The following is a 17684-nucleotide window of genomic DNA, read 5'->3' on the forward strand; positions in this document are numbered from 1 at the left end:
AAACAGCAGGGCAAAGTCTACTCTAAGATACAGTACATGCAGAAATTCTAAGGAAGAAAGAAAGGTGTATCTCCAGGAACTAAAAATCAGAAAATGCTTGGGCTAGCTATCATAGAGCATTTGAAGAGATCATTAACTGAGATTATATATATAAATTATATATGACAAATTAAAATGATTGGTACATATTGGGAACCCTATAAACATCAGCTACCATTACTATTATAACTAATATAACGAATGATAATATTTTCTGGAAGGGCCACCTTCATCAGCAGGCATCTTTAAAAGTCAGGTAACCTTGGCTTCAGAGCAGGCAAGACCATGAGATCTTCTACCTGTGGGCAATCTAATAAAGTAGAGGTTTGAGTTTCAGAAGATATGTACATACAAACAAGAAGGAAATGAAAAAGAAGTTGATTTCAGAAGATATTAAACACTCTTCACAAGCATACCTTTTTGTTCCCACTCTGTGATTTGGAGCAATATCTATCGTATCTGTGGCTGAATCATGTCTCACTGCCAGTCCTAAGTCTGCAATACAGCAAGTTCCATTCTTCTTTACCAAGATATTCTTGGATTTCAAATCTCTATGAGCAATGGCTGGTTTCCCTAAAGAAACAAAAAGTAAATGTGATTGCTTAAAAGGTGGTACCAATCACAGTTCTGCCGTTTAGGCCCAAAGCCTCTGCTCCAGCATTTCAGCCCACATTGCCCGCAATGCCTGACATGACTAAACAACCTCAAGTAAATCGTTATACCAAAAATTGCTGAAATTACATTTCTTCAAAGAAAAGAGAGAAAATAACATGCTCCAAAAGATGGTGCTCAAAAAACACAAGTAACAACTCAAAGACTGGGAGTTCAAGATGTTTGTTTGTTGATATCTTATGAATTATTTATGGAACTCTTGTCGCAGACTGGTATTTCAGTCCAAGGACCAAGCATCTACACCACTTCCTTTACCCACCAACTGTAATATATGCAGTATAAAATTGACAACCTTTAATACTAACAGTGGAAATCCTGGAGTCCTCCTATACTGCTGGCAGGAATGTAAAATTCTGCAGCCACTTTGGACAAGAGTCATAGTCTAGTAGTGCCTCAAACCATTAGTTACTGTATAATCCAGCAACTCCACTGTATAAGAGAACTAAAAACATATACCCACCAAAAAAGTATACACCAGTGTTCATAGCAGCATTATTCACAAAAGCCAAAAGTGGAAACAACCCAAGTGTCCTTCAACCAATGGACAAATGCAGTATACCCAATTAATGAAATACTACTCAGCCATAAAAAGGAATGAACTACTGATACATGCTATAACATGGATGAATCCCAAAAACATGCCAAGAGAAAGAAGCCAGTCACAGAAGACTACATATGATATGATTCCATTTACAGGAACTATCCAGAATAAGCAAATCTAAAGAGGCAGAAAATAGATTAGTGGTTGCTCAGGATTAAGGAGTTTGGGAGGAAATGGGGAGTGACTGCTATGGGCACAGTGTTTCTTCTTGGAGAGATGAAACGTTCTAAAACAGACTGTGGTGATACACAACTCTGTGAACATACTAAAAGCCACTGAATTATACACTTAAAATGGGTGAATTATATGACATGTGAATCATAACGCAATAGAACTGTTATTATCAACAGTAATGATTTACAGAGATGAGGGAGGCTAAGATGTGAAACAGCATGTGTGTAGTAATGTGGGGAGTGAGGGAGCCACCAGGTGGCAAGGGGATAATCACTAGAGAAGAGAGATATATTGGCATTTGATACCCTACATGGCACAAAAATCATACCATAACAATTTCATAACTAAAATTTAGTATATAATTTTTCAACTATAAAATGATTTCATACAGTCTCCTTATCTCAGGGTCAAATATAATTATTAGATGGCCAGATAACATTCGATGGTGGCATGCTGATTTTTAAAAAGCATGTTTCATATTACATTTGATACTACACATAAAAACACACATTCTGTTAGACTTGAATTCTCAAATCGGGATCCTCATAAATCACAAGACCAAATGCTACTTTTAAGAACTCACGTATCAGTGTTGCTACAATGACTAGAGACTCTCTGAACAAATTCCCCTATTCCTAACTCCACCTGAAATTTTCAACAGAAAGATAAAATAATTTCATCAAAATTTTAAATCATTTTAAACTTAAAATTTATTTTAAACATCTTCATTTAGGCTGACTTCTTACAAAAATTTTCTAACGGACGTTAGATTCATGGGAATTTCAAGCTTAAATAACGTAAGTACTTCGAGTTACCTTGGGTACCAACAATCTCCATGTGGAGATGGGCAAGTCCGCTTGCTGTGGACAAGGCAAGTTTTATCATTCCTTCCACAGTAACTGTATATCTGTTCAAATAATCAAAAAGGGATCCATGCTCATGATAATCTGACACCAACCAGAGCTGAGTCCATGTACCATTGTCTGTAGAGGAGAATAACAATGTTTCAAATGGGTTGCAGAACATCCATTTATCCATTCAAAATTTACCACTTTTACTCAGTCCTGAATTCCATGACTGCAACATGATGACGGTAATTAAGTCTATATGTTATTTCCCTCATATTTTCACACTGTCTCACACTAATACATACATAGCTTTTGGATCCTCTGAGTAAGTCCCCTATTCTTGAGATAAGGCAAGGAGAACTAATCCCACTTAAGAGATAAGGAATCATAGTTCAAAGATGGTGATTTTGAATCTATACAGATGATAGCAGAGCTGGGACTCCTGAGAAGTTAGAAAAATGTTTGGTTCAGGTTGGGTGCTCAGTGGTTCTTTCTAGAAGGAGGAAAGGAAAGGGGAGCATGAGGAAGATGAGAAGTATCTGGAGCCCACTGTGGCCACAGTAGGTAGGAATGGAATAGTATAAGACAAAACTGAAAGTGAGCTTAAACGAAGAAATGCAAGCTTTAATCACAGACTGTACATTCAGTTTACAAAGAAGTCAGGTAAGAGGATTATGATTCCAAGGTTTCCAACTCAGAAAAAATGTAAAAATAGTGGTATTATTGATAAATGAGAAAGCTGGGACAGGTCAGGAGGAAAAAAAACTGGGGCTGAATCCAGTTTTACATAAGGTGATTTTGAACCTCAACAACCAGGAATATGGATTCCAAATATTTGTCTATAAACTAATACATGGATTTGAAATATGTTTTCCCATGGAAATCGTGGTAAAGTTTCTGGCTAGGCTTCTAGGTTAGGCTGGTCCACAAAAGCTTATCTAGCATAGGAATAGCAAGAAAACCACATAGTAGGAAGCAGCACAATTCAGTAAAAGATACACACTTGGGGGTCATCCTGCCCTGGGATGAAATCCAGGGCCTAGTTATTATTGACTATGTGACCTCAGATAAGTGAGGCTCTGTTGCTTCTTTTACACAGCAAGAACACCTTACTTTCGCAAAACTGCTAAGAAGATTTAAAAAAACAGGACAACCTTCATTAAGCATTTAGTAGAATGCATGGCTCATAAGAACTTAAAATGGGTTGTCCCCTCCCTAATGGTTGCAAAAAACAGCAACAACAACAAAAACCCACCCCAACTGACATAAAATAGATTCTATATTTTAAGGCTGTTACTTCAAGGAAAGTAACTGATTATATGAGATTAAGAAGGGTATTTTCACAAGATTCGGGAGGGGATTTCTGGGTATTTTCAAAAGAATTTAGATACTCAGGACACTAGTTCTTTACAAACTTTATATATAAACAAAGTTTATTCTTCCTAAACTTTATAAACTGATTCTATTCAAACATATACCTTTTCTTTTCCCTGATACAAATGCATCACCATTTGTATCTGCATGCTTATTAATCATGACTGAATTCTGAAAGGCTGACAAAGAGGAACACAGGCAGATGGAAGAAAGAGAGATTTTCTGAGGTAATTAACAAGAGAGGCAGAAGAAGGATATGTAAGAGGCTGTGTAATATAAAGGGTTGCCTGAGGGGGGATTAACTAAATCAGGAGGATAAAGATAAAGAAGGGAACTGGGGTGGATGTAGCCCATCCTACAATGTGTGTAGGATGGACAAAGTCCATTAACCCCTGACAAAGAAGAAAGAAGAGGGTAGTGAAGACGCAGGAGGGTGAGCCAGTTCCCATGGTGACCACCAGATGACAGCACCAGCTTGGCTGCTGCCTGAGCAAATGGGGAAAAAAATTTCAGGGCACAGCAGCAAGGGCATTTTCTGCCAGGCTGTTTGCAACTTGGAACGTGCCTAAAACATGTTGGGCCTGGGTGAGGTTTGAGCCCCAAAAGGCAGATTTAAAAGCAACCACCACAGTCAAGTTTGAAACTATGCATGTGGCTAAGTCCTTAAAGGGAGCAATTACTGTTTGTAGACCTAGAGCCTTCACACAAATCAATAAAAAGAGTTTTTAGAAAACAAACACAACTACTAAGAAGTAAGAAATGAACACAGAAAATCTACAGTCACAGAACATTGTCTGTAAGGTTGTTTTAATAGTTAGAAGGGAAACTAAATGGTGCCAAAGCAGAAGAAAATGAAAACAAAGGACGTAATGGAACTATAACCACTGCTTTTGTTTTCACATTAAGTAATACTGAATTGGAAGTAACCACTGATAGATCACTGCCTACATCCATCACATTCATCACTGCCCCAAGTCACAAAAAAGAGATAATCAAGAGGCCCCTGGGAGGCTCAGTCAGTTAAGCATCCAACCCCTTCTTTTCTGCTCAGCTCAGGATCTCAGGATTTTGAGATCAAGCCCCAGGTGGTGCTCAGAGTTCAGCGGGGAGTCTGCTTAAGATTCCTTCCCCTTTCCCCCTCCCTGCCCTCCCTATCTGCTCTTCCGCCCTGCTCATGCTCTCTCTCTAAAATAAATAAATAAAATATTTTTCTTAATAGAAAGAGATAATCAAATATTATATGGCTCCTAATGTGATATATATATCGATATGTAACAAACAATATACAATACATTTTATACAAATATCATATAAAGTGCATAATATACAGGCAGGTATACAATATTTTCAGGAAACCAATAAAATGACTCAGATTGTCTCTAATCCTAACTACCAGTTTTTAAATACAAGGAGCAAGATCAAAGATACTATGGAAATTCAATCCACACACTCCAGAATGTGATAAGCCCTATAGGACAAACAATCCAGTTCTTCAAGAAACCACAAGGAAAAAAAAAAAATGAAGAGGAACAAAGGAATTTTAAGGGATTTAAATTAAATATCAACCAAATGCCATGTGTGGATTTTGCATCCTAAAAGTGAATAGCCAATTTTTTTTAAAAAAAGAATACACAACTGCAGAATGTGAAACTGACTGGATACTGATGACATTTCAAAAATTAACAACAGTAGTGTGGTCACGTTGCATTAAGATTCCTTAATCTAAAGATACAAATGAAACATGTTTATGGATAAAAAGATATACTATCATATCTTTGGCTTCAAATAATTCAGAGGCAGAGTAGGTAGAATCAGATCAAATATGATTGGCAATGACCTAATCACATTTGAAGATGGGTGATAGGCTCTATTTGCTCCACTTTTTATATATTGGAAATTTTCTAGAAATAAACTCTAAAAAAGAAACAAGTAATAACTGCTTACTGATAATAAATTCAAAAATATGGGAAAGCAAAAGGGAAAATCATTAAACAGTATTCTGAAGAAATAAATACTTGAAAGAAAATGGGAAGGGAGAAGAGGAAAAAGAGGACCATAGTTCAGGCCAATCTCAAAGAGAAAGGGACAGCATGCATCTGATTGCAGGCGGGGATGATGAGAGTGCTAACACGAGTCTCTGATGAAGCTACAAAAGCAGGAACTATGGGCACAACAGTAGAAGCCGGAGCCAAGACGGTAGATGAAGTACAGGGTGAAACCACTGGTCCCCGTCAGCACTCATTCTGACTCTCCCCTGACATACCTTCCGTGCTTCTTGCAGCATCGAACTGAGGCCAGGGCCCCAGGTATCTGTACCAAAGGCAAGAAAGCAGCCAGACGGTTGGTTACCTATGGGCACAGTGGCCCTGGAGAAACTATTTCTCTACTTAATGGAATTGATTTAAAAGTTTGTTTATTTAAAAGACTACTTAGCCCCTGCCAACTTAAAACACAGAACACACTGAGAAGTTATTTTTAATAGATAAGGTCATTAGTATCTATTAGAATGCCCTAATGGTCATGAAGAAATGTAAAGGAAACAGATCTCTGGGCTCTAACTTACCTCAAAATTTTGAGCACCCAGAGTTTATAAAACTCTATCTTTTCTATGCTATGACTATACTCAAATAACTAACTGCCTAAAACCAAAATAACAAAAGCACATCACTTTTAAATTTAAATATAGCTCTTTTATCTTATAGAACAATTGGAGATTTAGAAGCATGTCATGAGTCAAGAAAATCTTTAAAAAGTTCCTGTTTGTAAAGGTTTCTCATATATTCTATTTGACTTAATGGGTTTAATCTGTATGACAAACATTTATTTCTCATCAAATCTGACAGTGTTTAGTAGCCGTATTTGTAGAAAGGCTCAAGCAGATTTCATTATACTCAAAGGAGAAGTAGATGTTACTGACCTTTATTGTCTGCTGCTATAAATCCCAGGATGTTTTCATGACGTAACATTACGGTCTGATAAATCTCTGCCTCACGGAACCATGAGCGCTCTTCTCTAGAGGAAAATATTTTAACAGCAACTTCTTCTCCTCTCCACTTTCCCCGCCAAACTTCCCCAAATCGACCTTTGCCAATACTTTCTTGTAACACAATAGTTCTTGCAATTGTTCTCTGAACAAGCAATGGTAAACCTGAAAATGAAAATAGGCATTAAGGAGTGACAGAGTAACTCCAAAAGCTCTATCTTTAAAGAACTTACAATCTCACTGAGGAGTGACAAACTACATTTGCAAAAAATAGTAATTCATAATAAAATGAAAATAAGATAATAAATATAATAGATGAATCTAGAATCTGCCTAGAGAGTCCAGGTAGGCTTTATAAAGTAAGTTGAATTTGACTGTCCTTTACGGAAGGGATAGGGCCACAGGAGAAGGGGAGAGAAGGTTTTCAGGTAGGAGGAATATTAAAGCAAAGGCAGAAGAGGGAAATGAATGGATGTTTATGGAACCAGCTCAGTTAAACAGAAGGTGATGTGTATGGTAAAGCAGTGGAAGAGAGGAAAGCTGTCAGAGTATGAAGGGTACTGAATGCTGAGCTCAAGATGACCACCAAGAGGGGTGCCTGGGTGGATCAGTGGTTAAGCATCTGCCTTTGGCTCGGGTCATGATTCTAGGATCCTGGGATCGAGCCCCACATTGGGCTCTCTGCTCAGAAGGGAGCCTGCTTCTCCCTCCCCCTCTGCCTGCTGCTCCCCCTGCTTGTGTGTGTACTCTCTCTCTGTGAAATAAATAAAATCTTTAAAAAAGAAAAAATGACCAATGAGAGCTATGGATAAAACAGGAACTACTAAAAAATTTCTGAAAAGGGTTCATGAATGAGACGAAGCAATTTAAAAATCTTGTTTTAGAAGGATGAATCTGGTAACGGTTTTATTGATGGAAGGAGAAAACTATGTGAACACAAACATAAAATCAGTATGTACAATCCATACTGATTTTAAAAAATCAGTAAAAATTACCACACAAACCATTTCAAGACAAGTAATTTATGTGCTAGGAACTGGCTGCATAGGCAACATTAGTATCTTAAAGAATGATGCCAAGTAACTGAAAGTGGTGACGGGACGCTGGCATTATTTCACCATCTGAACATGCCCTACTCTAAAATATGTATTTTTAAAATATTGCCACACTTACTTGTTTACAGAAAAGGATTTTTCACTACCTACAACATTTAAGTATCACTATATATGGGACTATTCCAATTCACTCAGTATCATATCCCCTCATAGACTAAGTTAAGTGTTATATTATACTGACCCTGACAATAAAAATACCAGTATCAACCATGTTCTGCAAACTACTATTTCTTTCAGACAATCTATACACATAAATTTGTGTAATTTATAATCTATATTCAGAGTTCCTTGCTAGACCAAATTAGCCCAATGGTAGTACATGAAATTATGTGCTGTCTTTGGTTTCCTGACGTGAAATATTTCTTAATTGAAATGTTAAGTCTTTAAAGTGATCAGAAGTTTTTTCTCTTTTCATCTCTAAGTTTCTCAAATGGGTCCTTTTCCTCTTCTTGCTCTCTATCCTCCCCACCTCCGGCAAAGCAGTTAGCAGTCTGATTATAAATAATTGTTTTTATGTTTATAAGGAGGCTGCTAGCTAAAAATAGATCTGTGAAAAATCCTTATTTAAATCAAGGAGCTCTTTTATATTATGAAGATTCTTAATTATGTGGTTTAGTATAGATACTAATTTATGAAATTTTCTTACAGCCTTTGAATGGGGTCATACCATATACTTAAAGATTTAAAGTATACTTAAGAGTTAACTTCAGGAGGCTATTCTGGAAGTTAGAAAGACAAGGAGTACAGAAGAAAGGGGAATTACACACGGGAAGTCTGAAAATGTCTAACACATTCATGTCCCATGTAAATGATATGGCCAAGAAAGGCTACCAGGACAAGGAAAGTTTTTGTCTCCCCATTATCACTGGATTCTAGATCCCAAACTAAAATTCAAAGCCAAATCAAGATTCATCATATTATCTATATTTAGTTACCATAACCGACAGGAATACATGAGCATTTTTAAAAAGTAGTAATTTTCTTCTAAAGAGAAAAATAAATAGGCCTAATTCAAATCTCTATGTTCTCTGCTTTCCTCTCCTCTCCTTACAACTGCTTGAGAGAAAAACTTCCATAGGGAAAGCAGTGGCCCTAAGAGACTCACTCTCTTTCAGAAACTGGCACATGTGTACACACACTTTAACAGCAGCTTAAATAAGGGCACACATACAACCTGTGATTCAAATTTACACAACAGGGATTAGGTTAGCTTCACACATAGAGTTGCCTTCCCAAGTTAAAGATACAGTCTTTGAGAAATAGACCTTTCCTCCACTAAAGTCACGGTACTGAATAATAAACATATGAATATAACATGAAATGTTTAGTTTTAGCTTTTCTCAATGAGCAAAAGAACTAAAGAGGGTATACATAAAGCCACTGTACTGATTCACAGTCATGAGTCCCATGCATGAGACAGCGTTAAGGCTTTATAATGAATAGGAGGGAAACAGGTGGCATGTTCTGCTATCATTCAACACAGGATAGCTTCTGTCTCAATAAATCTGGAGGCCATTCAGCACATAATGAACTATGACGGGGAAAGGAGGCCTTCAACTAAGTTTTTTTGGTACAATGCAGCAAATTAATACCATATGTCAGATTGTTCTTCCAAGTATCTTTCCAATAAGTGTAACACCTGTCATTTGGACATAACTACAATTTATCAAAACATCTTGTCTCATTTGAACCTCATAACAATCCAATGACGTGTACAGGGCAGGGTTCATTACTTTCATTTTAAAGATAAAATAACTTGGGCATGAGACATCAGCTAACTGCCCGAAGCCACAGAGCTAGCAAACAATGTAGACAAGTTTTTGCAGAGTAAGGCATAAAAGAAAAGAGAGAAACTCTCAGATAACAGAGCTGTAGTTCCTGATGCATCTAAAAATACAGGTAAAATGGAAAAAGAGTGATTTCATTCTTGACTTCATGTCTGCATCCTGAAAAGTAAATAAATGTATTCTTATTCAGAAATCAGGTGCCATCCAGACAGCAATTTCTTCTAATCCTTTAGGTAGGCTGATTCCCCGGGAGGCCTGATACAGCACTACCGTCCCAAGTGGCATAAGCAGCTGTGATTTCTCTGGGTGGAAGTCTGGCAACGAGGGACTAATTCCAAATGAGCTTTAGACACCCTGATTTTCTGGGACTTTGGTCTTTGTTTATCATAGTTTTTTGATCTAGGATGACTTCTAGAATGAGCCAGATCTCCTTTGGGAATGCTTTGGATTAACTCAGAATCAACTGGAAACTCCAGGGAAACCCTAAAACAAGCTCTCTCTCCTCTCCTCTACCACTCTGGCCCAAAGACTGTCACATCTTCAGTGCCAAGGCTGTTCCATCTCAACCCAAATTCTTGCTGCCTCCCTGCTCACTATGGTCTCAGGGATCCTTAAAGGCTGTTTTGAGGGACCTAGGTTCCAGTGGCAAGCCTGTGTGTGTCCAGTGTCATGGACAGAAGTCACGTGCTGTATATACATGGCCAACAGACAACTTCAGGCCAAGAAGTCAGTTTCTTCATACTTTTATGACTCAACAGATATGCATACAATATATATTCATTTCCTTAAAATAAACAGACATTTGTCATTGCATGAACATTTGTTGTACTGTATGTGATTTCATGCTTCACTCATATTCTACCCCCAGTCACAACTTCTGCTTTAATGTTCGTTTAGTCACTTAATTATAAAATTATAATATATAATTATAAAATTAGTGAGATTTTCTTTCTTTTTTTAAATTTTATTTATTTATTTGACAGTCAGAGATCACAAGTAGGCAGAGAGGCAGGCAGAGGGGGGGGGGAAACAGGCTCCCCGTTGAGCAGAGAGCCCGATGCAGGGCTTGATCCCAGGACCCTTGGCATCATGACCTGATCTAAAGGCAGAGGCCTAACCCACTGAGCCACCCAGGCACCCCTAGTGAGATTTTCATTATGTATATTTTCAAATATACATATTTTCAAATCTTCATTTTATCCACAAACCAGGGCTTTCTTTGAAGTTGATTTATATTTCCAAAAGACAGTATATCTCAGTATCTGTTCCATATTTGTAATGAGGAAACAGAAGCCCAAAAGAAGAAACACAGTTTAACAAGGTCAGAGCCAACCAAAGACAAACTTGCACTGGAATCTAGATCTCCTGATTCCTAGCCCAGTGTCAAATTACAATATTGTGGAGGACAGGGGTCTGCCTCTCTTAGCATCCTTTCAAAGCACATGCAAGTGAAAAAAATAAATCCCTTTCAGTTTAAAGATGAAGCACCGCTGTACCAAAATCTACTTCAAGGAATGATTCTGGCAATTAGCCAGTCTATTTCTGAAACCACAAGAATCAGCAAATGGAACTGAGAAAAGCAAACATCACAGAGGCCATGGATCCATAAAATTATATGAGATAACAAGGAGGTTAGACATTTTTTAAAGTGAGAAAATCATTAGTTTAATAAAAAAAATAGGTCTGAGCTAAAGACAGCAATTTCATATGTTAAAAAAGCAAATAACCTTCACAATTCCAAACACATTTTCTGTCACGCTTGCTTTCAAGTATAAAAATAAAGCTGCTAAACAATCCTGAATAGAATGGGTAGCCGCAGATCATTTGAGTATCTGTCAACTTCAGCCTCATCCATAAGAAAATAATTATCCTTATTCTTTCTCTCTCATGGAGTCAAAAGGTGAGAAAGCTTTTCAATTTATACAAACAGGAAGCTGACTTACTTATTTCAACAGTAAAAGTACATTCTAATTTTCTATGCTAAAATAGTCATAGACTTCTATTGGGCTTAAGGTTGAACTAAGTTTTAAACACACTAAGCCAAATTGGCTTAACCAACTAATAAAATAAATAATATAGCTAACTTTTAGAAGATTCCTTAGGAAAAAGGAAAAATAATTCCCTTACCTGATCCAGAACCCGATGTCGTCATATCATAAATTAAATCTTTTAATGTGGTGCCCTCCGAAATAAAAGGGCGATCTAAGGAAGGATCCTCTTCATTTGGCACTCGATGGTGAATCACAGTACGGTTATGGCAGATATAAACCATCAACATGAGTGAGATGCAGACGAAGCAGACTGGTCCAGCAATGACAGCTGCCAGTTCAACGGGACCAAGGCCAGATGATGGCTTTCCTGAAAAAGGGCCTCAAATGAAATAAACATCAACAATAGCAAAAACACTGAAGGTGGCAACCGCAATTTCTTAATCCTCCCTATTTCCTATACTTGGCCACTACTCCCATTAGTCAGAGATCCATTCCAGAAGCTCACAGGGCTCAGATCCAGAACAAGTGAATCATCCTGTCTTCACCCATTGCCCCCCTACCCGCTTCATGATCACCAGCTCAGTCAACATCCACTTACTCTTCCTCTGCTCTTCAGCCTTCGACTAAGGAAGTAACTTTCCCATTCTTGGGATATTTATTTGATTTCTTATGATCCAATCCTAATTCTAGTAATTTCTTTTAAGAAGAAGGGTCCTTATACACTGAATACTTAATTATCTAAAGATGACTATTGCTTTTATATATGGAAAATCTTGGCTGATCTAAAGAATTCTGGTTAACAATTAATATATGATGTTTTACTGCCTTTTGGTATTTAAAAAAAGAAGAAAATCTGAACTTTTTCTGTCTCTAAGAGATAAGCAGTGTTACCTTATGCTGAATGCATAAACAATATTTTTCTTTGTTCTTAAAATTGACATTTTTTTATTATATGTATTTGGGAAAGTATTTTTTTCACTAATTTCATTAATTTTGCTAGCACATTCTTTTCTGTCTGCTTCTATGCCATTTTCTGGAATTTTTGCAGTAAGTATATTGGGTCACCTAGATTTATCCTCTATCTTAATCTGTTTACTATCTTTTCTCCCTGAATTGTAACACAATTTCTCAAGCTTTTCTCACACTAGGCTATAAAATATTAGTCTCCAGTCTGCTACTCACTTTCAATATTACATTTTTAAAAATAATCAATTGAGCTTTCCATCTAAAAAAGTGATCTTTAACCAAAAACGAACTTTGGACTATCTGAAAGTTCTTCCCTATCATGACATCTACCCAGTTCAGTTCACTTCTTTTCAACCACTGAATCTTTTTATTTGGTAATTTTTTTTGCTGTTTGCTTAACAGAAACCTGGGAATGAGGGATTTAGGTATGCTTAGCATTAGAAATGAAGTTAGTTCTTCACAGGCTTTATGAGCCCTCATTTAGATATTTCGAGCCCAAACAATGGAAATGGGAAATTCTGGAATTAGAGTTTTCTTTTTCATATTAGAATTGCAGATACCCTGAACAGAAGTCGGAAAAATTATAGTCCAATAGAAACTTGCCATGGGGAAGCTTCCCTAAAATGCTGAATATCTGGTTTTACTCTGCTGTTAGCACTCAAATAAAGGGTAAGACTGCCTCCCCCTGTAACCTGTGGGACTGGCCCTTTTCTGCTGGGCCACAGCAGTGCTTCCTACTTCAGTTAGCATGATGCCTGGACCAGCTGAGTGGAGAGTGAGCACCGTGGTCTGCCTCCCAGAGCAATGAAACCAGGTGATTCTTCCTAAAGGAGAATGGAGCCTTTGCTTCTGTAACGTCCTCACCTCAAACCCCTCAGAGTTTAAGGTTTGGTGGGATTTGTAAGAGGTCCTTTCACTTACTTCTTTTCATATGGGTAGTCAATCTTCACTAGTCTGAAGTTATCTGCAGTATAAATTATAGAAGTTTTCACAAGCACAGGAATGGGGATGGTATTCTTCCATCAATTTGGCTAGCATGAATACAAGTTTCCTGCATTTTTATATTCCTTTGATTATGACAGTTGAAATTTGGGATTTGAGGAAGGATAGGCTCAGACTAAGATCTTAAACCAGAACCTGAAAATTAAACTAATCCTTAGAGGGTATAAAGCCTTCAAATTCCTGACTCTGCTTGGACACTGTAAAATGTAAACTATAGTGAAGGACAAAAAATTTAGAAATCATATGATTTATACACAAAGATGATAAAGCAAGGTTAAAATTACAAAATAAAGGCATCTGGGCTGTTTAGTGCTGCCCATTATCAATTACTTTAAAAGGCTGGATGATTATACAAGGAAAAGAAACTCACTCTAAGGATAAAGTAGGGACTGCCTGAGGACATACTGCTATGGCAGCTTTGTCAGAATTCGCCTTTAAGAGGCTCGCCTTTTAGACCTAAGTGACCTCAGAGAAAGTCTATTACTGGAACCACGTTGTCAAACAACACAACACCCAGTAGTCAGGATCTTGGCTACTCCTGTAACTCTACAACCACTGACAAGTTCCTTCTTGCCTCTGAACTGGATTCTAAGATTCCTTCCAGTTCTAAAACCATAGTCGGAATCAGCTTTTCTTGTAGTGTTAAGAAAAAAAATCTTATACAACAACTTACCAACAGTTGGGAGTTCTATTTTATTGCAATGGTCCTGGTTGCAGCAATAGGTTGTAGTAACAGACCCAGTTTTTGAAGACGGTGCACATACAAATGGTCTGTCTCGAGGAATTAGGTCAATTTCAGCTATACACATGCTATTGTGTATAACTTTGTCGGTGGTCTCTGTGACAGAGACAAAGCAGAGCCCATCTGTCACACAAGTAAAATTGTCTTTTGTACAAAGGTGGCAAAAACACTGTAATGCTGGAAAAAGAGAATAAGATTCTCTTAGAAAAAATTCTCCAGGTTAACAACTTGAAATTATCCCATATTCCCTAAAATAATACATTCCTGATCCTATTATAATCATACAATTTCTCTGCACTGTTCAAAAAACAAAACTCTTATTACTCTCAGAAGTTCCAAATTCTGTGAAAACCACACATACGTATGAGCCAAATATGGTAAAATCTGGACCCAGGTTTTTTTCTAAAGCCTTTTTGCTTCCAAGTACAAATTCTGACAAGTAATTTCATTAAGTTAAGGCAAGCATTTGCGCTCCTATTTGAAACACAGTACATTTAAATTTTTAACGGTCATACTTATTCTTATCAGTTGAAAGCTATGTATTCACATATTCCCCCCACTGGGAAGCAATGTCATTTGGGTGGATTTATGGCAATGGAGTAAAATGGAAATAGATTTGTACTAAGCCAGACACTCTTTCCTCTTGTGCAAATGCTAAGAAGCACATACATCTTCTAGTTAGGGTTAGTGTACTTGCTCAGTAAGCCAAGAAGACTGCACCAGTAATACATAAATGCTCCAATCACACACCCAACCATACACTGTTCGAGAAACACAATGCTCCATGACCATTTGTATCTTTTGATCTTCGTGGCTCAAGAGGTGACTTCTTTCAGGAAGTCTTCCCCTAATTACCAACACCTTCCAACATACACAGACACACGGACACCCTCTCCACCATGTTCTCCAATGAGGTAAAATGCTGTCCAAAGCACACACTGCTTACCAGAATTGCTAGTTTTTTCTCTCCACTATGAAACTGCAAGATTCATAGTAATAATTTCTGTAAATTGATATTTAACATGAGGCCTGGTAAAAACCAGCATTCAAAAAATTTTTTTTGTTAAATCAATGATAGAATGGGTACTTACAATCTCATGAAACTGCAAAACACAGGTATGTCCTTAAGTCCAAAGAAACTTGCCAATTACTTTTTGGAGAGGAAAAAGTTACAGTTCAGGTAATGTAGTATACAGAATGGCTACTTATGATGAGACCAAGGAGGTCCACAAAGACTGTGTATTTAGAAAAAGAACAGCTCTGCAGGCAGGCCAGAAGAAAGCTAACTCTCTGCACAGCTAACTTGCTGTGCAGGAAGGGTTAACTCAGCAGAGTTGAGTTGCTCAAATCCTGCACATTCCCAAGAAAGACCTGTTTTCAGGCCTGGCCCTTGGCCAGTCCCTAGGAAATGAGCTCTGAGCCCTTGAAATACTCTCCATGATAAGAATGGAGTCACAAGCCTGTGTGACTGAGCTCCAATAAAACCACTGGGCACGAAGGCTCTGCTGAGCTTCCCAGGCTGGCAACACCGTACACGTGCGGTCACACTGTTGCTGAGCTATGGCATGTACCTGTGCTACTGCACAGGCTGAGGACACTTGGAAGCCGGCATCTGGTTTCTCCTGGGATTTGCCTTTCCCTTTTGATAATTTAATATGTATCTTTCCCACTGTAATAAACCATAACCAGGAGTATAGCTTTTCTGAGTCCCATGAGTCCTTCTGGCCAATCACTCAGCCTGAGGGTGGTCTTGGGGACCTTACCTCACTTGCTAAACCAAATTCAGGAATGTCAGGATCCCTTGAGGAAGTGATTCTTGGTTGCTGGATTAATTAATATACTTATTACCTTTACAGATTAGCAAAGTTTTACCTTAATCATTATAAAAAAAAATTTGTTCTTTCTTCTTAGACGTTCAACTGTTTGAATTAACTCCTCCCAAACACAGTAAGAACTCAAAATGAGTATTTAAAAAGACACAATCATAGTTTAACATTTACAAATTATTTTTCAATTTTGTTATTTAAATTCTATTTAGTTAACATACAGTAAATGGGTAGCTTCAGAGGTGATTTAGTGATTCATCAGTTGCATATAACACCCTGCTCATTACATCAAGAGTCCTCCTTCATGCCAATCACTCAATTACTCCAGCCCCCCACCCACCTCCCCTCCAGCAACCCTCAGTTTTTTTCCTAGAGTTAAGAGTCTCTTACGGTTTGCCTCCCTCTGTTTTCATCTTATTTTATTCTTCCTTCCCTTCCCCTATGTTCATCTGTTTTGTTCCTTAAATTCCAAAAGTGAAATTATATTAACATATAAAGATTATTTAAAGAGATGGTGGTTATTCATGGTGAGGTTTAGGGGTGGTTATTATAGATTCAATTCCCTAAAGAGGAATTCTGAATAAGAAACCCATGGACTGGTTTCAGGGATACAAGAATGCCATGAAACTGTCAAATGTTGTATGTATTTGCATTTTGGAGGTTCATAGCTTCCAAGAGAATCACAAAGGGGTCTATCACCCACAAAAGATTAAAACCACCACCATAGGAGATCATCATCATTCTCTCCTGAATCCCCTTTACTTGCGGTTAGTCAACCAATATTTTCTAATCATTATTCTTATCCGTTACTGTGTCAAAAGCTTAGTGTACAAAGATTGGTATAATCCATGGTCACAGACCTTGAAGAGCTCCAAGGCCTACAAAAAGAGGCCTTGTTAATCGATACATTACTTAATTAATACATAATTAATTGATAATACATAATTAATAGTATTATTATAATATATTAATTATTAATATATAAGTGATTAATAATACATGATACAATGTGGTAATTGCTATATATATATATATATATATATATATATATATATATACTGTCATGAATATCCTCTCAGTTCTAAGATCTTCATCTTCTCCCTTAGCATATATGAAATGAGACCTAAACACCTGGTCTAACAATTAAGACTTTTACTATTGGGGTCCAACTTACCACTCACATTATAAATGCAATCTAGGGCCTCATACTTCTTACCATTTTAACAATCATGTCTTTCATGGCCATGGTCTTTACATATACTATCTCTATGCCTAGTTCAAACAAGATTTTTCATGATAGGCTCTAAACTCTGCCCTACTCTTAAGGTAAGTGGGTAAGTGGCAGGTCCTTACAATATGTTCCCATAGTCCTCTTTGTATACCTTTCAGATAGAACAAATCAATCTACTTATAGTTTGCTGTTAAAGTGTCTCTCATCACACTAAGAAGGGCCACGTTTTTTAAAATTCATTTTCCCACCACTGAATCCTGAACTTGGTGATCACAAAAATGTATGCTAAAACAAGTGTTACCCAAACAGGAGGTCACAAGTATGTTGGGAGAA

General features: G+C 37.4%; 1 protein-coding gene across 2 annotated transcripts in view; it reads right to left on the minus strand.

Moving 5' to 3' along the window:
- TGFBR1 (transforming growth factor beta receptor 1) overlaps nt 1-17684 on the minus strand; it is a 56031-nt gene that overhangs the window by 12548 nt on the left and 25799 nt on the right. The window contains exons 2-6 of one of the 2 annotated variants that reach the window (XM_059411205.1): nt 14226-14471; nt 11721-11951; nt 6626-6856; nt 2302-2469; nt 456-612 (exon numbers count right to left, since the gene is read on the minus strand). In XM_059411205.1, the coding sequence (XP_059267188.1) occupies nt 456-612; nt 2302-2469; nt 6626-6856; nt 11721-11951; nt 14226-14471 (1033 nt within the window). Of the gene's footprint in view, nt 1-455; nt 613-2301; nt 2470-6625; nt 6857-11720; nt 11964-14225; nt 14472-17684 lie in introns of both variants that reach the window. The other variant, XM_059411204.1, reaches the window with a different exon arrangement.

The sequence above is a fragment of the Mustela nigripes genome, chromosome 9, assembly GCF_022355385.1.
Source record: "Mustela nigripes isolate SB6536 chromosome 9, MUSNIG.SB6536, whole genome shotgun sequence".
Classification (NCBI taxonomy): domain Eukaryota; kingdom Metazoa; phylum Chordata; class Mammalia; order Carnivora; family Mustelidae; genus Mustela; species Mustela nigripes.